The 24,123-nt window shown below is 42.9% G+C and overlaps 1 protein-coding gene across 5 annotated transcripts in view; it reads left to right on the forward strand.

Moving 5' to 3' along the window:
- Positions 1-6,048: 6,048 nt before the first annotated feature.
- Positions 6,049-24,123, forward strand: part of LEKR1 (leucine, glutamate and lysine rich 1) — a 63,580-nt gene continuing 45,505 nt past the window's right edge. Inside the window, exons 1-3 of one of the 5 annotated variants that reach the window (XM_075031269.1) lie at positions 6,049-6,131; positions 6,546-6,627; positions 16,972-17,186. In XM_075031269.1, the coding sequence (XP_074887370.1) occupies positions 6,580-6,627; positions 16,972-17,186 (263 nt within the window). In that variant the 5' untranslated portion in view covers positions 6,049-6,131; positions 6,546-6,579. The other 4 variants (XM_075031270.1, XM_075031272.1, XM_075031273.1 and 1 more) reach the window with 4 other exon arrangements.

Consider the following 24,123-nt stretch of genomic DNA (forward strand, 5'->3'; position numbering starts at 1 on the left):
CACAGGAATGAGAGCTAAGTTAATGCAATGAATTGCAGTGCTGAGTAGGTCATCACGCTCTTCTTACGTGCTACAGGAGACCTGAAGCAACCACCTTCTAACTCCTGCTGATTTGTATTCCAGGCCTCTCATAAACCAGCTTGCACGATGATGGTGATGCCTGCCACAACTCATTTAACTACACGAGCTCTCACGAGCTGCCAGCTTAGCCAGCATCAGAGCAGCAATGCACTGCAGGTTACCTTAGGTGGCCACAGGCCATGGCTGCCGAGCTCTTTTGCTCAGTGCATTTGCCGATGGCAGTGGAGTTGGTTGGAATCAAGTCAAATTCTCTTGACCATCATCCACCTCAGCATCTATCTTTAGATCCCAGAAATAACCATTTTTGCACTTCAGTGAATGTTACCTATATTTTGGGGAACAAAAATACAGGCCCCCATTTTGGACGGGGTCTTGACCTTGCCCCATTTGAAGTCAATAGGTTTAACTGATAAGTGTTAAGAGGAAACAGGTTCTAAAGCACAGCAAGAAAATCTTTATTGTATCTTCTTTTCATCTGAGTTCCATACAGCAAGGTATAAGGGTATGGCTGTATTTTAACAACAAGGTTGTACCAACAGCATGCAATCAACATACACATGGTGTTATCTCTTTGTGGGAGATAAATTTAAATTGTCAGGCCATGCCATGGAAATGCAACATTTGCATTTTCCTATCAGGATGTGCCAGGACGTTACACTGCAGTCGCAAATCATGAGGTAGTAACATGAAGTGGAAGAAGGAGTAGCCTAATCTACTCCAAAGTACTATATGCTGTTATTTAGTATTTTAAAAGGCTGCCTGTAGCATCAGGAGATGGTGTGGAGCCCAAGAAAAGCTCCAGAACTGTTTCAACAGTAGATATTGTAATACAGTTTCAGGGCTTGCAAACCTCAATATTCCTTATTCATATGGATAGTCCCACTCCCTTCATTGTAGGCTGGGAGAGCGATGCATCGTTTTTGCATGCTGGATCTGAGAGTGATGTATATGTACCCATCTTGCCTCCTCGATTCAAGTCAGCCTCACCATCCTCCTTGGTATGCTCTGTCCTCTAAACATCCAGGCTTCCTTCATTTGTTTTTTTCTCTTTATCTTTGCCTGTCTTCTTTCACAATGACTCCAGAGTTCCTTCATCATTGCCTGATACTTCTTCCAGTAGCTCACTAAGCCTGTAAGTAACATCTGTCTTGTTTCATCCATTCTCACCCTCTTTCAGTGGGGAGGGCTTTGTGTGCAGTTTCTATTTTGGCAGGATTTTCAGGGTTTGTTTTTTTTTTTTAAAGCCAACAGTATAAATGTTTTCCTCCCTACAGATTGTGTGTTTAAATTAGGAAAAAGCAGATCACTCTGCTTGTGGATGGGGGGAAGGGGAAAGATTTATGGGGTTTCTGTGTTCCCGTGGGAGTTTCCTAGCAGGCCCCTGGGAAACTGCTGAGTCCTGCACAGATGAACCTCACCCTGATGGTAAAAGTTCTGTTGTGCCGGAGGAGCTGTCATAAGTGCCACCATCGTCATCCTCCCAGAGCATTAGGTGATCTTTTAGATATGCTGAGCCCAGGCCATTGAATGCCTTAGATAAAGAACAAAACCTTGAACCCTTCTGCACCCATCTCCCAGAGGTCTGGGCTTTTGCTTGGTCATTTCCTCCCCGAATCACGTCCTGCTAGCTGGCTGGCTGTGCCCTCTTGCCCTTCGTGCCCGTTCCTAACCGCTTGACTGCTGAAGCTGCCTCTGTGCTCTGTATTCCTTTCTCACTTCAGCCTTGTATCTGTGACGCTTTTCCTGGCACCCTTCCCAAATTCTCTTGCTGCCAACTCAGACTCAGTCCAAGCTTCTTGTATTCCCTTTCAAATCCTCTTCTACCGTGGCAAATAAACCCGCTGTCCTCTACACATAGACTCCTGATACTATCCTTGACATCTCTTCGCTTCTGGCACTCAGCTGCTGCTTAATCATACAGATTCCTCCTCTGATTCACCTCATGTGCTCTTGCGGCCAAAACCTTGACTTTGATTTGGCAATGTCACAACAGGAGTACTGGGATCTCCTCCCTCATGATCCGATTCCTGCCTCACATGCCCCACTGTCATTAGCATGCTCCTATTTCACTCTGCTATTTAAGCCAGCATCACGGTGCCTTCAGAATCCAGTACCATCACCTGATCTCTGCCCTTCTGCGCATACCTCCCAGTACCCTGCTCCTTCACACTTTTCCTGATTTTATCATTTTCACGCTGCTTTGGAGAGTTTCTGTCCTACTGCTGTCCCTTCGCAGAGAATGACCTGCCTGACCTTGACTCCCAGGTAGCCCTCGCATTTGGATCCCTCCTCCAAACGTCCTTCCACAGCGGCTGCTCTCCCACCACAGTCTCGTCCTTGTGACATTTGCAAAGAGAAGGGAGCAGAGCAAACCAAACCAATCTAGCAAGCAATATAGCTCGAAAACGGGAACTAACACGATGTGCATGCAGCACCAGAAATAACCTCGCTGCCGTACGCCGTGCAAGCCCTGTCCTTCCCTTGACCCCTCCCTCTGCACGTCTCCTGCCATCTCTCCTCCTCGTGTCAGCCTCTGCTGCGGGCCCCAGCGCAGGGACCCCTCCTGCTCCTCCGCAAAGCCCCCGCGTACCTACGGCACCGCAGGTCTGAGCGATAAGCGCTCACGCTCTGCTCCTCCCTAGCAAAACAACTGGAACCGCCAGCAGGTTCCCAGAGGAGCTGTTGACAGACAACGCTGCAAAACCGCTTCCCCGCGCTGGTCTTTGTATTGAACAAATGAAAGTACAACCTAAAACAAGAGAGCTAGTATAAACATGCGATTTCTCTTTTGGCCAGGAAATGTTGCAGGCGCAGGCATACCTATTCACCCTCACACACGCACCGGTCGGTCCTGCTTTGTGCGAAGGTCGTGTGTATTAGCCATTCTCCCTAGCTGCCCACTGGCACGGACTTTGCTCCTCCGGGTTGGGATTTCTAAGCAGCGGGAGGCTTTCCACGTGTGTTTGAGAAGGTACAAAGCCTGCCGGAAAACAATGGAAATAGCTGGCTTATGACTGTTGCGTGTCACGCACTCATTTCTTGCCTGTTCGTTTGTCCTTGGAGCTGCTCGCGCTGCCTGGAACCTGATCTCCAGCCGTCCCGCTCGTTCAGGCTGGCACGCACGCCGGCCTGCCGCCACGCCATGCGGGCGAGACGTGGCCGCACTCCGGCCCGGCCTGCCTGCCCCGCGGGAGCTGAAGACCCACGGGCAGGGGCAGAGAGACCCCTCTCAGCCCACCGCAGTCCCGAGCCACCCGTGATGCACAGACCCGGGTGCGGGGGCCATGACAGAGTGGGGATTTTGGGGGGGGCTTCCCGCAGGGCTGGGGGGGGGGGGGGGAACAGCGGCTGCCGTGCTTCCCACAGGGACCCCCAACCGTGAGTGTCCGGGCTGGCAGCAACATGTCCCCTGCCCGGTTCTCCTCACCTCCAGGACAAGCTGTTCTCACCCGCACAGGACTGGATCTCCTCAGCCCCCCCAAGGGCAGGCTCCCCTCAGCCCCCCATGGGCAGGCTCCCCTCAGCCCCCCCAAGGGCAGGCTCCCCTCAGCCCCCCCATGGGCAGGATCTCCCCTCAGCCCCCCCATGGGCAGGCTCCCCTCAGCCCCCCCTCGCCCAAGGACAGGATCCCCTCAGTCACAGAATGGTTTGGGTTAGAAGGGACTTTAAAGATGATCTAGTTCCAACCCCCATGTTTTTTACACGCTTGCATAAAACCGAAAGAACAACAACAAAAAAGTCCCCCGCCCCCCCCCCCCCCCAGGACAGGGTCCCCTCAACCCCCTCAGCACAGGCTCCCCTCAGGACATCTCCTCACACACTCCCCTCAGCCGCGGGCGGGAAGGGAGCAGTCCCCGTCGTCCCCCCCCCCGCTCCCTGCATCTCCCGGCCGCTGCGTGACGGCCGCCTTCCCCTTCCTTCCCCTTCCCCTCCCTCCACAGCCGCGGCGGTGATCCGCGCTGATCTCATCGCCCCGCCGCACGACACCCTTCCCCGGCACGGTAGGCGGCCATCGCGTGAGAGGCGCTGGGCGCCCGGCCCGCCGCCCCCCGCCACCGCCGCCATCACGCAGGGGGAACATATGCCGGCAAGGCGCGGCCAGGCACCCCCCCCTTTCCCTCCGCCACCCCGATCAAAGGCGCTGCCTTCCCCGTCTCGCTGTTAATGCCGCTCTTAATTAAATACCTCCGCGGGGGGCGAGCCGCCCTTCACACGCAATCCTTCCCCCCCCCCTCGCTCCGCCGGGGTGAGCCCCGCTGCCAGCCCGCAGGCACCCGCGTGGGGGTGGGTGCAGCGCGCTGGGGCTTTATATTTTATTTATTTTTTAAATCGCCAGCTCTTCGCTCTGACCTTTGAGCGTCTTGCGACGGGCCGCGTTAAATTTGCTCTTGCGCTGCAGGGCGGTGGCGCGGGGTGACATTCCCACGCCACCCCCCCCCCTTTTCCACGCGAGACACCCCATCCCCACCCCCCTTATATCCCGCGTTGGATCACGAAGAGGTTAAAGGAGGTGGTGAGGCGAGGAGGACGGGGGGGTGGGGGGGAAGCTGGGGCATGCGGCTGCGGTTGCTGCCAAACTGGGGATTAACGATGCAGCGGAACACGGGAGGTCGGCACGCAACGTGGAAGGGGTCACGCCGGCAGCAGACGCCAGGGTTGGGGGGGGGGCAGCCACCCGTGGGACCGCGCTGCAAAGCCGGGGGGGGGGGGTGCGAGGGAGGGCACCGGGCGCCCGAACGGGCGCCCGGTGCCCTCCCTCGCACCCCCCCCCCCCCCGGCTTTGCATCCCTGTATCATTGCAACAGCTCCTACTCATGCAATTTTCCTTTTTTTCCCCCCCTAAAAATCACTATCTTCTCCAATAGCACCCCCCCTTGCCCCCACGCAGCTTACTCCACCAAAAACCCCCCCTATTCCCTCTTCAGCCGCTCAGCACCGCTCTGAAAAACGTGACCGATGCTTTGCCCTACACGGAGCTGCCCCAGAGACTGAACCTTTGCAGTTAAGAGCGAGTCACGCATAAATTAAATTAGGTTAACAAAGGTCGGTGGAAGGTCACCTCCTTTTTCATGATGGCCTTTTCCCAGTTTTTAGTGGCCATCCCTAAATTTATTTTTTTTTTGGCGGGGTATCTTTTTGTATAAGGCTTGCAGGGAATGCTTTGGGTATAATATAGGGATTGCTTTGGGCATACAGAGATTGCTTTGGGCATATAGGAATTGCTTTGGGCATACAGAAAATACTTTGGGGTTATAGGAAATTCTTTGGGCACGCAGGAACTGCTTCGGACAGGCTGGAAGTCGGCTTTGGGAGGTGAGCGGCCCTCGTCGGCAGCATCACCCGTCTGCAGCAGGTTCAGGTGGAGGGAGACCCCGGCTGCGCCGGCTGCCTTGCTGGGGACCGTGGGGACGAAGCAGATGGCCGTTGTGGCACGGCTGATGGGATGCGATAAAAAGGAGTCTCACACGGCAGCTCGGGTTTTCTGGCCCGCGTCGAAGGGGCTGCCCATAAAATAACCGGCGATGAAAAGGAGAGGGGAGGCAGAACGTGAAATTAATTCCATCGAAATGGGGTTGTACCGAAAACTCCCGGTTCTCGCATCTTTTCCTGATTTATTTATTTTTATGGCTCCGCTGTGAACCCGAGCGGATTTCACTGGGGGCTGGCGGCGCAAAGCCGGTTCACCGGGAGGTTGAGCACATGCCTCGGTGTCGAACACGCAACGGACCCAGGCGCGAGGGCCGGTTTTGGGGCGACAGGGGCTCCAACGAAACAAAGGCTTTGAGACGAAACCGCGTCCTCCCCCTCGGGAGCCAGCTCCAGCCCTGCCACCGCAGCTCCTCCCCATCCGAGTTATTCCTTTCCAACCGGGACCGTTCGCTATGCGGGGCGGGATCAGGGGCAACGCAGACCCTCTGCCCCCCCCCCCCCCCCAAAAAAAAACCCCAAACCCCAAACTGCGCCGGTCTTGCGCGGGCGCGCGCGCCCCGGCCACGTGAGGCGCAGGCGCGGGGCGGCGCGCCGTTGCCGTGGTTACGGAGGAAGCCGCGGTAAGAAAATGGCCGCCCCGGCTGGCTTTCCCCTCACCCCGCTTCCCCTCCGGCTGGCTTCGGGCTCCGGCGTCTCCCGCGGTGGGGAGGGGGGCCGGACCCGGCTCGGGGGGGGGCTCCGAACCGCCGTACCCCGGGACGGGTGGTGTCCCGTCCTCCCCTTCCTTCCCTTTCTTCCCCTTCCTTCCCTCGTCCCCGCCGCGGCCTGCGCGCCGCGACCGCTGCCGGGGCCCCGCCGCGGCCGTGCAGCCGCGGCTTATCTCCGGGCAGGCGGTTGGGGCGTGGGGAGGCCTCTCGGGGCAGGCCTGGGCCGCCTGTAGCTTGTGTGGGCTTGCGTTTCCGCGCGTGGGCCAGAGGAGACGTGCGGCCCTGCTGCTGACGGCAGGTTCTGACCCTCCCTGTGGCCTCTGGCAGGTTCCCTGAGCCCACCGCAGAGTTTCGGGAGGCCATGGAGCGGCACGTCCCCATTCACGCCCTGCCCGAGGAGATTCGAAAGGTATGAAACCGTGGAAGTACAAAAACCAAACCATTTGGAGGCCAGGTACTACAGTAGCTTAGGGATGTTTTGCTGGCCTCTGAACGCTGGTACATTACCTGGTACGTTTTGGTCCTGGTTTTAGACTGGGTGTGTTCTAGGTCTATATGAAATGTACTTACACACTAATGCTATAGGAACACTAGAGGAACATAGTCATTCTGTAATGGTGTTGTCACTGCTAGGCGAGTTTCGAATTTTGCCCCATACGGCGTCTTTTGTTGCCGTAAGTTTGGAATGACTGCAGAGCATAACATGTAATTGTTCCGAAGGAGTGCCAATACAAATAGGAATGGAACATTCCCCTTCATCTTTTCGTCTGTCTTCTCTCTGTGTGTGAGGCTGTTCTTTTGTTTGGGAGACAGATTACTACTAATGTAACATTGCTGCTGTTTATATGGGTTAACTTACAAGGAGGCTCTTTATATGGGGTGATGCACACAACTGGAACACGAATCACTTTTTACAACACTATGAAGTTTTTACTTTGGCAGTAAAACACCCTGCTGTCCTCATTTTTTTGGTATGCATCTAATAATCAAGTAATTTAAAAGTTTTATGTAGTCAGGCTAGCACAGCCTGGAGAAATTTATAGTCCAGGAAACTGTTGAAACAATTTCTGAGCCATCAATGATGATTTCTGAGAATTCAAGGACGGGTAAGAAAGCCAAAGGAAAGGAAAAGGAATACTTGCCCGTAAAAAGGGCAGGGGAAGAACCTGGGAAATTTACAGACTCATTATCAGATGTTCTGGCAGCAGCAAAGATACCAGATATGTTTGTTTAGAAATCAGTTCGTAAGGGTCAACAGGATAAGGTGGTTAGCAAAAATCAGTACAAGTTTCTCAGAAAAACAGTTGTGCCAAATTGTTGGATGAAGCGCATCAAGGAATTGTTCTGAATCTAGTACTGCTCAATACTTCCATTAAAGACTTAAGGCTGTAGTCTGGTGGCACTTCAGCTGCCTGTCTTTCATTTGGATCAGTTCCTGAACTCTGTGCTATGCATATGCTAGCACGAGGAGGAAGCAGGTGTGAGCGCAGGCACAAACTGGGAACAGAAAGGGGGTGACATTATTTCTTTTCCGTAGGAGTGTTGGCATCTGCTGGTTTTTTGTTGAGCTAGGAACTTAGATTACAATAAGGAATACACTGATGCCAGTCTGGGAGGGGTTGTGAGCATTCTGGGAACAGCATTAAACTTCATGTTCTTAGTAAGAATAAGGCATATTTAGAAAGAGTATGTCCGATGCATCAACACAAAATATATAGTAACTGACTAAGCTTCCTTGTCACTTGTCAAACCTAACACTGAGGTCTATAATCAGGTCACAAGCAGAATAATAATAATATTGACAAAATGATGTTACAAAGAAAGCAAGAATTAAATGTATTGGTATAGGAATTGCATGTAAAACTTGGGCCTTCATTATTCCTCTGCTCAGGGCTGTTGAGGTATCAATTCTGAGCTGCAGGCTTTAAGAAAAATAACGTGACTGATGGCGATCTAGAAAAGTGCAAAAATAGTAAAGAGCTTAAAAATCTTGATCTAGGAAAGGATAATAGAACTGGGTTTACTTGTTCTGGAAAATACTTGAGGGCACAGTAACAGAATTGACGTGTAGGAAGATGGCGGTTGTCCTTCATCTCCAGCTGAAAATTAATCTGATCCTCACCTTTCTGGACTTGCTGTAGTTGAATGTTATGAAACTCTCGATGTAGGGGTGTTTGAGCTCTGGAGCAGCTCACCCAGGGGAGTTGTGGAATTCCTCCAGTGGCACTGTAGGGGGACAAGTAAGGCAAACTTTTGCTTTGGGGTAAATGACTGGGCAGGCAGTCCCTTGAGATCTCTCTCACTTTTTGTGGTACACCTTTAACAAAAAGATCTATATGCAGAGGGCACATCAGTACTCCTAGATATATACATGAATAGGTTTATGTTCCTGTCCTATCCTACCATGTCACTTCAGTGTGAGATATGTGAGCCCTAAGGCAACGACAGCCCAGGATTTTGGGATCAGTTAAGAGTTGGGGTTTTACATATCCTTTGCTGCTGCTCGTCTCTTCACTCAGCTGACTTGCATTGTAGTTGCAGTATAGTTACAAGATACAGAGCTTGATAACAAGTCATTCTCACAATTTCCTGACCTTGTATTTTTTACCTTTGATGTACACAAGCTGTTATTCCCTTCACATTCCCTGCTTCTTGGATTTTATAGCATCTCTTTTGGAGTCTTTCTTTTAGATGGCTCCCAACATATGCAGAACTTGTGCCAGCTGTAGATTCCTCTGCCAAACTGAGCACATGCTCCCAACATGCAGTTTTCGGGCCAAAGGAACACGTGTGTCTGCTTCTCTCTTACATGGCCCTGCCTCTCTCTCTCTCTCTTTCTCTCATTCCTTCTACTGCTCTCATACCTCTTTGACACAAAATGCATTGCAAGATGGGCGCTAAATGAAAAAAACAATAATTAACAGGCAAACAAACATCCACATGTCTGTTATTAAAGCTTATAGGTTTTTTTGTATTTACAGTTGCATACTTCTTAGAAATGAATTATTAGTAAAGATCTAAATCATGGTTTGTTTCTAAAAAAATTTAAAAAACCCAGAGTTGTGACTTTGCCTGTGAGCAGTTTGACAAATGTTGCTCAGTTAGGTAACCAGTGTTAGAAGTCAGCAGGAGTCAGTTTTCCTGCAAGTTTTGAAGGAAGCTATGCCACATGGAGTGGTGGTGATGGCAAATGTGGAGAACAGCTGCTGCTGTTTTGGCAGCATACATAGGAAAATTGGTAACTTCCCAGGAGGGAAATAACTAAGTCGGTCAATGGCAAAGTCCAAGCCATAGCTTAGGTTCTCTTCTGTGACAGTTTTTAGGGAGGGTATTTTAGGGTATTTAGGGAGCCTTATTTTAGGGATGCTTGTACACTTCTAGGAGGTGATGCTTGCACACTTGGTGTGTCAGATAGCAGGTGTTTTAGGTAATTGAGTAAGTTGGTTGGTCTGCCTCTGTAGAACACTACATTTTCTCATTAAGTGTATTGTCACAGAGCTGTAGAAAGAACTTTGCAGAGATTGCTGGCTTGTAATGCCTACTTTTTCGTGTACTTGCAATTCTTAAAGTTTATGCCATCAAACTCAGTCTGAGAGGTATCATAGAGCATAGGATGGTACAAAAGAAGTTAGTGTTTCCTTTACTCCAGTGTTATGGATGTGTATTTTTGGAGAGTTCTCTCTCTCTCTTTTTTTTTTTTTTTTTTTGTGTTGGGTGGGCAGTTGGGTTGGTTGGTTGTTTCCTCAAGAGAAAGAAGATTATCATACTGTACCTTGTTAGCTGTCTGTTGCTAGTGGTAGACAAATATTTTATATGCTTGTGAACTTACTGTGTTTGTTTCAGCATTGTTGTTGTCCATTTGATGTAAGTAGATGGGAAGATGCAGTTTTTCCCTGAAGATCTTAATGAAATGGGAAACAAATAGCAGCTACCTACATAAGACAGTAAAAATATAAAGTTATATTTAATTTTATATTTTATTTGGCAAATATATAACCTTTGCTTAACATAAATCAAAAAATAATTGAGCACAAGATACCCTTACAGATGAGTAGTTCTCTCACCCTAGGAGCTTAAGAAAGTAAGCAGAGCAGGAACTTTGAAGCTACGTTATACAGCAGTACAGAACGTTCCCGTGGTATCTGACTAGCCACAAAACATCACGTACATTACTAATAGCAAATGGTTACTCAATAGATTTGCCACGTGTGCTTGAGATTGAGCACATTATGGTATCTTTATGAACACGTTATGTTATCTTTAATTTTTCTTGCTGTCTTTGGACCTGGGGTTATTTTTTTTTTCATAGGTTCTTACACAGTTCCAGTTGTGTCAATTAGCTAAAGAATCTGTCCCATACACCAAGCCTAGCTTTGTAAAGTGAACAACATAGTTATGTATTTAGTACTTAGAATATTGATATCAATGTGGATTCAGAAGCAGCAGCATTTCCATTTGTGCCCTCCAGATGAACACAGTAACATTTACATGCAGAACGGCAGGAAGTGTTTCCAGGGTCCTGTTGTCACGTACCTTATGAATGCTTCTTAAGGTGATATTTGTGAGTTGCCCCTAAGCCTGCTGAGATTTTCAATACTTGGCCGTCAGATTTTTAACATTTAGATTTCATTGGGTTGACAAGCTCTGGCTATGTGACTATTCTGAGTGGCTGTAATGTACTTTGGAAATGTTGGAAAGTATATGCTTATTTTTGGTATGAGCCCATATGTTACAGCCTGAAGAGGTGGAAAGCTCTCAACAGTGAACTGGTTATGCATGGACCCATAGCTGACTTGGGAAAACCAGTTCCCAGGTAGTAAAGGCAACCTGCTTTCTTACCACTGTGTATTGTGGTATCAGAGGATTTGTGAAAGCAGATCTTCTGGACTTGAATAACGATCTTCTGTTCTTAATGTGAGAATTCTGGAGTCACTGGTGGTCACCTAGGGCAGCAAAGCATTTTTATCTCTTGCTGTACTCATAAGGCTAGGGCTGTATTCATTATATTGAAGCTTTTCTCATAAAACTAGGGCTGTATTCACTATATTCAAGCTTTTCTACCCTTTCTGCAACCAGCATCCAAGTGTGTTACTAGGAATTGGAGAGATTGCAGTCTCTCTTGCATCACAAGCAGTTGGGTTGTAGCTAGGAGGGGCTTCCCAACAGTTGCAACTGCAGGTGCAAAAAGTCAGTATTTGTCAGGCAAAGATATGGTTAACAATGGGCTAAATTATCTTTTGCCTGCCCGGGCATCGCATTTTGTCGCAATGTCCTGAGGTTCAGTTTATAAGAACTCTCTGCTCTGCGTTGCGCTGGAGAGCTGGAGTGTGCCTTAACACATCCTGAAAGAGCTTACGAGTGCCCGTAAGGTCTGCATGGCCTGTTGGACATGTGTTAGATATTTGCAGGGCTTGTGTGAGTGAGTGCAGTTACTAGCAGTGCAACACAGTCTTTTATGATTCATTAGTCTGCTTTACTCACAGGCAGGAAAAAATTAAAGCTACCTGAAATCCGAGTATTATTTCCTGTCGTGACAAGCTGATTATTTCAGGGCATGTTTTGAATGAAACTTTTGAGAGCAGGACATTCTGTTTTTACTGCAAGCCTATTTCTACACTACTCATATGTATTCAAAGCAAGTACTGTGATTTTTATTTTGCAATTGCTATTTTATGGAAGTGGAGTAAATAATTATGTATGCAGCATGGCTTAGCGTTACAATGTGTATTACTTTCTGACTAGATGCTGACTGAAAGCTTGACTCGCAATAAACTTTTTTTTAAGTGAAGTTTCTACAGAGACTCTTAAAAATCTTTCTTTGAATAAAAAAATTGATCGATTTCAGTCAAATAACTTATCAGTTTTGCATATACAGCAGAAGATTCCACTTTCTTCCTAGAAAATCAATTGTGTGGTTTGAGTAATGATTTCTTTTTGTGTAATAGGGATTGGCTAGTTTGTCAGGAGAGGGACAAACAGCATGAGAGAAATGAAAGGAGTATGGGAGAGGAGGAGTAAAACAAAAAGAAACTAGGTCCAGATAATAAGGTAGAATCAAGTAGAGGTAGAATAAACAATCATTCTGCTACAAGTGGTATTTGGACAGATACAGGGGTTTTTGTTATTTGGCCAGTCCTTGCTAAAGCAGTCTCAGTCCTGACAGATCAACTGGGGAGGGAGCAAGGGCTGTTACTACCGCGTTATGTGCCTGAGGAGCACTGGGTGATGCAAGGAGGATGGCCAGTGCTGCAGTTCCCTTAGGCTCTCCCTCCCCTGCACTGTAAAATTAATGTAGAAGGAGTCCATCTGTGCTCATGGCTCTATGTTTTTATTTCAGTGATGCACAGAAACATATTCAAAGCATTTTAAAAGAATCTCATTAATTGAGGACTTAAGTTCTGGCTTTTAAGAGTCATGGCTATTTATTAGCTGCTTGTAATGGGCTATTTCTAGCATAAGGGATCCATATGCTGGATGTTGTAATACCAAGGCACTGCTAAGTGAGAAAGTAGATCATTTTTCTTTTAACAAGAATTTAGTTTTTTATCGTGGTAACTTTTGCGGGTGGAATCAGAAATATCAGAGAAGAATAGCAGTGCACAAGCTGACACTCCCTGTAGTTATTTGGTCAAGTTGAAATGGTATAAATTCCTGTCTCGTCATTCAAAAGGCTAATAATGGTCCAGACCACCAAAGTAATCTTTTTCTTTTTTTTCTTTTTTTCCTTATAACTTATGCTCTACAGATGCTTATGGTACTGAGTCAGACAGATGTAATTTAAGTGACTATCCGTCTTGGCTCAGTTCTCCACTTGCCCTTGGTAGCTGAAGAAGTCTATGTAACCATGGAATAATATTAGTTCTTCCCAAACCAAATGCATCTCTGAGTTGAAACTATTCCCACAGATGCTGTAGTGGAACAGTTGCTGGAATATCACAGCTAGAAATATTACCTTGTGATACGGTTTGTTCTGGACATTGCTCTCTTCCTTTCTTTGTAGCATCTGGTGTAATGTGTATCAGAACTGTAGCTCAAAATCTTGTGGATCAAATATCTTCCTAGCTCAAGCACTTTGTCCTCAGTGAGTTTGTTTTTCTTTTTATGTTGTTATCGTGCATGCAGTACTGTCGTGCTAACTCAAATAGCAGGGGTTTTTTAGTATCCCTCTGTTACCTTTTCAAGTCCTGTTTGCCCTGAGTTTCCCTGTCCAAACTGACCAAAACCACAATACTAAAATTACTAAAATGACCTTCTGTTTGGTGTTGGGTTTTTTTTATTACTAATTGATTTTTTTCTGTTGACTGCTTATTCTCACTGCTAAGGACATACACAGTCCCCTTTCTAGATAGAGCTCTGATAGCTTCCTTTTTTTTCCTATTCTTTCTAAACTCTGCTTTTTCCCCTGATTTTTTTTTTTTTGCTTTGTGTTTGAGAAGATGACAACAGTCTTTTGATCAAATGTAAATAGTGAAATATGGAATCTGAAAACATAAATAATTTTGTAATACACATTCTTAGTGGTTACTCAGGGGTAATATTATTCCAAAAAAGGTAGCTTTGTAAGCATAAGAACTAATGAAAATTTGTTTCCTATAGACCTTTGTGTAATGGTTGATCATCTTTGGTGTCTAAGATGCAAGGTCTAATGGAATCTTTGTCCTGGACAGACCATTTATAAGGCTCTCTTCTGTATGGACTATCTGATATCTGATAAGGACTGCACTCACACTCTGGAGTGTTCTTCAGCAGGGAACTTAAGAAGTCTTTATTGCCTACCTAGTTGTCTAAAACTTTTAGACACTTAAATATATCTGCCCTCAGTGTCAGAATTGGTTATAAATGACCAAACATTCTGGCTTGCAAATTATTGAAGGGTGACAATAGAGAAATACACATTTAGACAAAGTAATGTTATTTCTCTTGGAAACTGTGCAAAACCCCAAAACATTTCATTTGCAAGTAGTCTTCAAAGCTATAAAATGCTTTCTGGCTCTGACCTTTAAATTGCTGTAGCCCTTAGATGGCTTTGTCATTATTTTGGCTGAATGAAATCAGCATCTACAGCTTGACAGTATTTCTCTGTATCTGTCTGTGTGAAGCTTCAGTAGCTTCTGAAAAGTGTTCAAACAGCTCAGGAATTCTAGGAGGTATTTTAAGTATCAGCAAGGAGATCTCGGGTTGTGATGTTTGCAATGGGAGGGTGGGGCCAGGGGGGGAGAAAGTTCTGGAAAGTTCTGCTTGTGATTTTACCACTGTGGGCATGACAGAGGAATCTTGGATTTAGGATGAGAATTCAGATTAGTACTCCCCTTGCTCTGCCCAGTTCAGACCTTGCTCTTTGGAGCAATTCACTTTCAGCTGGGTCCTGTTAATTTTCTAGGCATATTGGACATACATGAGCTGGGTTTATGTTAATTAGCTTGCTTATTGGTGTTAATCTACTGCAGCATGGAATTTAGTTTGGCCTAGCTTGCCTGTTGAGCATCACTCAATCCGTGCCAGATTCATTACTGGTATTAAGAAACTGCTACTTACACTGCAGATAGGTACTTTAAAACTAGTTCATGTCTATATACAGCATATTGCAGTGGTTGCAGGATAATTGTGCATGTACAGAAGCAAAGTTCTGATTAAAAGCCTGAACTTTCTTTCCTTACTGCCGTAGTATAAAGCCCGTGAGCTTTCCTGTGATTTTTGACTATGTAGCAAATACTTCAAAAATCCAACCTGATCTGAAGTCCTTTCAAGTTTTTACTTCACCTGAGGAATGGATGTGAAGAAGAACTGGACCCATTTCCCACTAAGTCCAGATGGATAATATTTACTGTTCTATGATGTAATTTATTTTTAAGTTCAATAACAAAATTGAATTTCAAAACTAAAAAGTTATAGTACTTGCATAAAACATTTTCAGTTCAGGACCCTAATTGTTTTATTTTGTTTTTAATCCTAGTACCCAGTGAAATTTCTGTAACTGTTTATTTGAAAGACAGCAGTGGTGGTGCTGCAAGAGAGCACAATGTTCTTTTGGGGATAAGAGCCCCCCTCCTGTGCTCCTTATAACAGCTCATTTTGTCCTCTTTCAATATAGTAATTTTAGTGCTTTGGAACTTTATGGTAGTTATCCTGAATAACAGTTTCATATTTCCAAGCACAGTTTGCAGCTGCCAGGAAAAACAAACTTGCATTTTCAGCTCATTCAGAGCAACTGTAACTAGGGGTATTTTAAACTGGGGCAAGACTAAGAAACTGGAAAATAAAGCTTGGCCTGGTAATTCCAGGGCATCCTGAAATACTGTTTTTATCAAGCTGTATTTAAACTGCTAAAGGTTATTGAATCATGGGATAATGAGTCTTTAGTTTATAATTTTTGAAAGCTGTTCTCTTTCATCTAAGTATGATTTCTTTGAATTTATCCCAATGTCTCAAAATATCTTTTTTTGTTCCTTTTTCTGTAACACAAAGGATTCTTACGTTCTTTGACTTAAACCGCTTGCAGTTTCCCAGCTTTCTGACTTTTCTAAGTCATTGTGTTAAAATCGTTGTAACAGTTGATAATTGCAAGAAAGGTTGAAGTGTGTTTTAAGCTCTCGGTACACAAACACGTAACTGCTCTTCCAGCTGCTACCCATTTTCCATCTTCCATGTCTCCAAGCTTACCCATACCTGTTTATATTTGTTGCTTTGAGGTTTTGTCTTTAGCTGTATTATGAGTGTCCTCTGATCTAGTCTTAATTCTAACCATCTCCTCTCAAATATATTTATGCTGTGACCTGAGAACAGTGTAAAACCTGTCATGTTCAGGGATCTGTGCTGGTATGCAGATGCTTACACGTCCCCTACTGAAGTGTCAGACCTTGGATTGGTCTGGCTGATTTATTTACTTGATATCCATTTCTTGTGCAGGTTCACTTCCGCATCACTTGTAAACTGAGCATTTTTCTTTCCTGGAAGTGAAAATTATTAAGGTATGCAGGAACAACTGATATACTGAGTAATAAGTATGTATCAAAGTCGACGCACATCTATCTGTTCATATTTATGAAGCCTTGCTTACTGCAAAGCTTAATTTGATTACTCACAAAAGTATGTTTCTCAATTTAAGAAATGGTCTTTCAGTTAGATATGTATTATGTACTCTGTATTTTTTAAATCAGTGATGAATACTTCATACCTAGTAAATGGGTTACATTTTCCACAACACTCAAGTGTCATGGACACTACATCATAATAATTAGGCCTGTACTCATTTGAATTACTTTTGTAAAGATTGCTGGATTACATTATTCTATTCACTTTCCACTTTTGATCTTGTATACTTCAGTTGTCAAAAAAACACAGTAAGTAACATTTTTCTGGCTTTGGTGATCACAAATTCATTAAGGAGATAACTTTGTAAAACACAGCATTTTATTTTAAATAAATACATCAAACATAATTCAGAGGTACTTCATTTTAGAATTCCAGTGGGAGTTCCCACATAGTAAATTGCATAGTTGATGTATCTTATGAAGTTTCCAGTAAGTGAAAGTACTGTTATAGTTTGATTTCATTCTGCTAATGTAGAATTTTGTCTTTATTATTTGTTAAAGCAATAACATAATCTGATCATAAATGCTGCAGAGCAGTAAATGGTTTAAACTATTCAGATTTATTATTATTATTATTATTTATTATTATTATTTAGTGTTATTCAGGTTTTTTTGTTCAACTTGTTTCTTACAAACAATCTTACAATTTTGTCTTTTTCTAGATGTCCCGGGATGAGACAGTGTGTAAATACTGTGGAGTCAGCTATTTGATACTTCATGAATTTAAGGTGATGGAAGAAAAAGTAAAAGCAATGGAAAAGGAAATTAAATTTTATGAAGGAAGTATAGAACGGGAAAAAGGACTTCAAGCAGAATTGCAGTCTCTTTACCAAGACCTTGAACACTACCGAGCTGACAGTGAATCAAAAACAGAAAGGTCAGACCATATTATCTAGTCTGATGTTATTCTCATGTATGTGTATTAGGTAGCTTCTTTCCAAACAAGTTTAAAATACAAATAAGATTTGTCTGTGTTTTATCAGATGTAACATATATACTGTAATACTTACTTTAAATCACCTTTCATAGTATTCTTTGGCAGTAAGTTTTAAATTCCTTAATAGTTTAGAAACAGTCAGTATATTTAAAGTGAAAGAAAGGCCAGAAGGCATTTCAGAGGTATTTCCCCTGCACACACTCCCAAAGAGAAATGATCATATATTTCATCTTATCATTTTGTAATAAAATTGTAATATTTTAAATGAAATTCCACAGTATTGGGAGTATCATAGTTCTAAATTTTTTACTTACTGTCTCATAGTAACATGGTAAAGAATTACCAGCGTTCTTACCCTGAGAAGCTTACAGTTCACTCTCTGAAGGGATGATACAGAATAGTAAAGCAATTGTGAAAATCTTGGGTACTGCTTGTGGCATTGTTCCTCAGAAACAGGAGTTTGCAAATGCTTACTGGCAGGTATGTGAAGGCGCCAATTAAAGGGGGAGTTTTGTCCTCTTAAGAACTCCAGTAGTTAACAGTAGGCCCCAGAGCCACCTTTATGTTTTTAGGGCATAATGATTAGAACCTTTAAGTGTGTTCGCTTTCAGCTCATACTTCCAGGCTTTGGTTGTGTTCTACTTCTTTGTCACATCATGATAACTTTAAACTTAGAAAAGGAAGTCATACTTAGAAAATATTTGTCCTTTTGATGGGCCTACGGCACAGCTTTGCTTCCTAAACCTTCAGATTGGTACAACAAATATAAATGTTCATTTTGGGGTAGACATGAGAAAACAAAGCTTAAAAGGAAAGTTTCAAAGACTTTTTTCCCCTCTGCCCTTCCTTCATTCATATTTTCTAATATTTTTCCTCTTCTTTGGGTTTGCAGTAAAGGGTGCAAAGGCAGTTATACTGAAACTAGCTTTAAAATATGTGGCTGATTCATGTACTAGAAGTGGTGTTCCTGAGGCAGTCCAGACAGCTGCAGTGGCTGCAGAACCTGGTGTCTACCTGTGTTAGTTTTTGTGCCCCATAATTAGAGTGCCATCAGGTTCTCAACCATGAACCTCAAGCTAGCTTGTTAGCTTTGATTTATCCATCCTCAGCGGTTATTTATGATGTATCAAGAACTTGGACAGAGAGGGAAATTGTTGTAGTCAATATGAGCATTTATGATAAAAGTAGCATTATAGGTGGGTTTTTTTAGTCTTATTATTTTTGCTGTAGGATTTCTGGACTGACATTTCTGGTTCCTAATTAACCTTCTGTTGCTTTATGCTGTTTTATGACACCATGACAATATGACCAATTTCATAATATCAAATTGCATCTTTTCTGCACTGTTCTGTGAAAGAAATACGAGTGTTTTGGCCTCTTCCAGACTTGAAGCTCTGAAGAACTGCCCTTCCTTTTTTTTCCTCTTGTCTTCTAATCTTCATAGTCAGATTTAACATGGATGCTATGTGCTAGTTTTCTGTATCCTAATTTTCTATCCTCATGTTGTGGAATCTATTGTTATATTCCACTGATTTGTTAACTATGAACGTTGATATTTATAGTTGGCTAATAAAGGATACTTTATAAAAATGCAGTTGCTAAAGTTGACTACTGATAGAATAATGTGGTACAAACAAGGGCATCATAAACTTCTTGGTAATTTCTTGCTCATCTGAATCAAACTGTTTGTCAGAAGCCTTTTGTAAGAATGAGATTATAATTTTAGTTATCAGCTCAGTCATTTTGATTCTGAAGACCTCCCAGTAAGGGTGTTTCTTGCATGACTGACTCACACCTAGTAGGAAGTGATCTAGAACTGATAATGTGGGGCATTTTGAGTGTTAAGGTGCTTTCAAGAGATTGGTCTGGAATGCTTTGGAAATACTACAGAAGAAACAACTACAGCTTGTCTATGGGTGAAGCGCTCAACTTTTTTTTGTGAATCACTCAAATACTACTAAGAATTTAACATTACTATTAATGGATTTAGTTAGGCTTGTGTTTGGTAATATTATTTAAAAGATTCATTTTAAAACACAAGTTCACACAAAGTTGAATAAAATGCATTTATCTTGTAGATCACTCTGTTTATATCGTTTCTTGCAATATTTTTTTTTCATTTGAACTGCACATCCTCTACCCCCCTAATATTCAGTGTTTTCTTTGGTTTAACATTGTATTTTTGAAGAGTGCATTTGCTCATTGTTCCTTTAATGGCTCTGGGTGGCAGTTATGGTGGTAGTATTCAGTTTGTTAGCAAATGCAGTGACAGCACATTCTTCTTGTTGAGGATCATTTGCCAGAGGTAAACTTTAAAATTTTCATTTAGCTGACTTTTTGTCGTAAAGCTGGAAGAGTTAATATAAATTTTATCTCTGCATTTTTTTTTCCCTAAGGCTTGACTTGATTTAAAACCTGCTGAAATCAAGTGAAGTACTTTCAGTAGGCTTTCATTCAGACCATAAATCAGCTATTGTGCCTTGTTAAGTAACTTGTCTAAATATTCCTTATCTCCTCTTTACTATCCTGGGCCTCTCGTTACCTTGTGCTGTTGGCATAAACTAACTATTCAACATACTATCTTCTGGTTCTTGCAAGGCTGACAAATCATTCCTCCCAAACTGCAAATGTTTATCAGGAGCCAAATAGGTGTTTTTTTTTTTTCCTCTGGTAGACCAGGAGATTTAATCTTTCTTGTTAGTTGCAGATTGTTTCGGTTTTATATTCCTTTTAGGTTGAAGTATTGCTATTGTTTGTACCAGTGGTTAACCTTGAAAGCCACCTGGGTACTGGAGCTTTTGCAGAAATTAGTTACCTGCCCTTTGGGATTTTGTCAGAAGAAGGGGAACTAACTGGCGTGCAGTTAACTATGCTGATTTGATTTAGCTATTCAAGTCTTACTCTTATTCAGTGTTAAAATCGTTTTAATTCCAGACTACTTGCATGAGAGCTATTCCTGAAGGGCTGGGGCTAGCTCGAAATAGCAATGCCAGTCAATACTCTTACTGCCTTGAGGTGGGCTGTGCAGCTGGTACTGCATTTTGCTCTGTGCTGCTGGCTACCATCTGCAAGAGCAATGATTCATGCTTAGTTAAGCTGAAACGCTGATGTGTCTTTTGACTAACTATTTTTGGTCTCTTACCTATTTAAACATATTAGTAACAGGCACTTTCATTGGGGCCTTACTTCTCTAATTCATTGGAGATAGAGGTATGGCTGGATTTAGCCATGTCTCTGTGTGGGACCTCCCCTTAGATTCCTGGAGTCCCTAAAGCTGACTTTATTAACAGGTTTTCTCTAGCAGTGTCTTTTGACATTTGTGACACTGCATGAGGGGCACACTGTATTTGTGGTGTGACTTTTGATAATTCTCACAACACCCAATATAAGAAATGTAAAATAGATTTAAATACTAAAGATGCTTTTTAAAGGTATAGTAGCGCTGGATATCATGAGCCTGACAAAGAGCATAAAAATTGTTATGATGTTTAGAGATGTGAAGAGGTATATAGATATCACTTAGCAAGTCCTATGTCAAAGATCTCTTGTAAATAGATTCCTGAAAACTTTTTTACAAATCTAGCAGGAGGAGTTACTTGTTGGTTGCTACCATGAGACTTATGCTCCTGAGCCATGCATATAGATGTTGAAAATTTATAAATAATAAAATATTAAAGATAATGTAAACCTAACATTTAAACCTGTGGAAACTATTTTTCCATATTTGTGCTTTTTTGTGTGTGTTTTCTTGAGTTTGTTAGTTTCTACCACAATGGCAAAACCTTAATACCATGAAAAATGCTTTGTTGTTGAATTTGCCTAAAATAAATCTTCCTTTTTGCGACATGATTGCTTAGGAATGCAACAGCAGCTACCTGGCTTGGTAAAGTCTAAACTTGTAATAAAACACTAAAGTGACTGGGCAGGGGTAACAGCATGCTGCTCTACCCTTAGCTAGCAACCTACACAACAGTTTGGTGGAAATGACGTCTGGTTTCTTATCCTGGGAGACTGAAAATACTGGGAATGGGGAGTGGTACATGCTTTAAGAACTGTGTCACCATTTTAAAAATAGGTTTTGAAGGGAAAGAACACAAGGCAAAAAGGTCACTTTAATCGTTGTTTGTTTTTTTTTTTTTAATGTCTGTTTCTGTTGAATATTTAGTGATAAAACGGAGTTGAGTTGGTGTAAAAAATCACTGAGAGCCAAATCTGGATGAAAAAAAGAGGTAAAGAGCTAATCTCTCCTTTTCTGAATGTGGTTTAGGGCATACAGTCGGTTATTCTTATTATATACCATCATATGTGGGTAACCTGGGAGATTGCACATCTTTTGACTGTTTCAGAAAGCATGACTAACAAACAAAACATTGTAACCACTGCAGCACTGTAATGTATTTTCAGAATGATATTGCTGTATCATCTAATACATAAGAAGAAATCAGTTCATAAAGTAGTAAGTTAGTGTTCTTCATGCTACAGCTATTCTGTGCAAGTCTCAGTTGTGTGCTCCTTCAGCGGCTGCTTGGAAGAGAAAAGTAAATAAAACAAGCTGCCAACAGGTATCAGCTGGGCACAGGATTCAGTGAGTCCCTGGGTTTTGCACTCATCATTTCCCAGCAAAGGGAAATAATGTAGTGGTTTTTTATTGTAGGCAGAATATAGAGCACAAGTGCTGGAATTTTTCTGGCTCCTTATGCATTTAATTCTACTTTTAGGTAGTTCAAGTTGCAGTGTTTAGAAGTGCACAGGAGCTGGTTTGTACTTGGAAGTGCCGTGTGTGTGTGTTCTGAAGAGAGGATATGAAGTTTACTAAGAAATGGCGCCTTCAACTTTTTTTATTCAATCTGTTTTGTAAATAACATAATAGTATGTACTTCTCTAATTAGCTACTTGATAATTTTAGGGGGTACTTATTAACCAGGAAAAGGCAGAATTTTGTATTATACCAAAGTGGTTTCGTGTGTTCTTTTTAGTAGTTGCAAACTGATCTGTGTATTTTGCCCCGATAGTGACATCATGGTGACTTGGGTATGGTTCAGGCTCGTGCAGAGCGCCAGCAAAAGGCCTAACAGGGTTTGTGGGACCCAGGTCCTGTGTTCACCCTCTGTACAGCAGTGAACTTCACTTTTACACTTAAAAAAAATCACTGACAAATCTTGTCACGGTCTCAGAAAGCCAATCAGCACAGTGCCTTGGGGAAATAATCTATCGCTGTTAGATTCTTATGTAAAGTATGTTGAAGCCAGTGTTCCCAATAGGATATGTGCTTTTTTTCTACTGACAAGCAATAGCTTAGTCTCACTCTTGATGTGTTAAAATTGGAGTTGCTCTAGTTTTGACAAGGTTTTTTCTATTAACATGATTAAGTGCCAAGATTGATTATTAATAAGCGAGACAAATTTGTTCACAGAGATAGTTCAGAAGAGTGATTCATGAGGTGCAAAACCCTGAAGTAATGCTTAATCTTTGCCCAAATTTCTGACAAAATGAACTTTCTTCTGGCAAAACAGAATTCCTTATCCAGAAGAGGCTAAACCAGCAGTTAGTGGAAAATGCAAAAGGCTACATGAAATCTGCATTTTTGCTTCCATGCATACTTTTCTTGTATGTTTCATTAAAAATATTTTCATATTTAATAGGTAAAATTAAAAGTTGAAGTCACATGTAAAAAGTTATCACAGTTTTTTGGCACCTGAGAACGGTACCACATACTGCAAAAATGGCCTTGAGAGGCGTTTACTGACAAGAAAGCTCCAGCAAAGATTCCGCATAAGTCTATGCATGCCTCCATGAATGGCTAACTTTCCTCAGGAAAGTAAAGCAGTTCGTCTCCCTCAGTGAAGGTTTTTGTGTTAGGCATGTATTTTCAGTTCCTTCTCTGCTTATTGTTTGAACAGTTTATATGCTACGGTTCTTGAGGTTTTCCAGTTTCAGTGCTCACAGCCATCTGCAATTACAGGGACTAGTTCCTCTGTTACACCCTTGCATGGTTCCAGCAGTGAGTCCTTGCACAGCATCACGTAGAATGGTAAAGGCCATATTACCTGCTTACTAGGGAAGGAGATCAACAGGTCATTGTATAACTTAACTCATTGTGGATAGCATAATTGCATATGAGAGATTAAAGTAATGCTTAGATATTATTTTATTGTATGGTTATGGTATTCATAAATTGTCAGATAATTGAATTTGTGTTTAATATCCCATATTGCATGGTAGATATAAGAAAATGGTGTGATGCACATTTGTTTAGTTTTTTTCCCTTTCCTCTAATGAGTGATCGTTTATTTGTTCACAATATAAGCTCAAGTTAAAACTTTCAATTGCTTGGGTATAGTGACCGCTATCCATTTTGTGACCACTGGTTGAAAGCAAAAAAGCAAGAATGCAAGAATGACCCATCAAGAAGTTTTTAATAAAATAATTTTCTGTGCCTCCATTTATCTCCACTTTGTAACTTAATGTGAGATTTGTAAGCTTGCTCTGTAGTTGTAAAATGATTCTGGGCATAACTGGAAAGCCTTAAACAGTTTGATTCAGTCCATACTCAGGCAGAATGTCTTGCTGAAACCCGTAGGAGTTCTGCTTTATTATCTTTCAAAGTGAAATTTGAAAGCTTTGTGATTATCTACTGAAGAAGGTTAATATATTGTGTGCATGTGCATACAGGACAAGGTGTTATGTTCTGGAGTTCTCTATGGCCACATAACAATGAAACTTGGATGGGACCAGAAGGTGAATACAGGCTAATCCTTGAATACCGAGACACCTATTTTCGCTTCTGTTTTTGACTGCCTCTTGCACTTGACTCTGCTTTTAAGACTGCAAAACAGGAAGGTGGCTACCCAGAGAAAAATCTGGGGTAAGCTCTTTT

This window comes from Buteo buteo, chromosome 7 (genome assembly GCF_964188355.1).
Source record: "Buteo buteo chromosome 7, bButBut1.hap1.1, whole genome shotgun sequence".
Classification (NCBI taxonomy): Eukaryota; Metazoa; Chordata; class Aves; order Accipitriformes; family Accipitridae; genus Buteo; species Buteo buteo.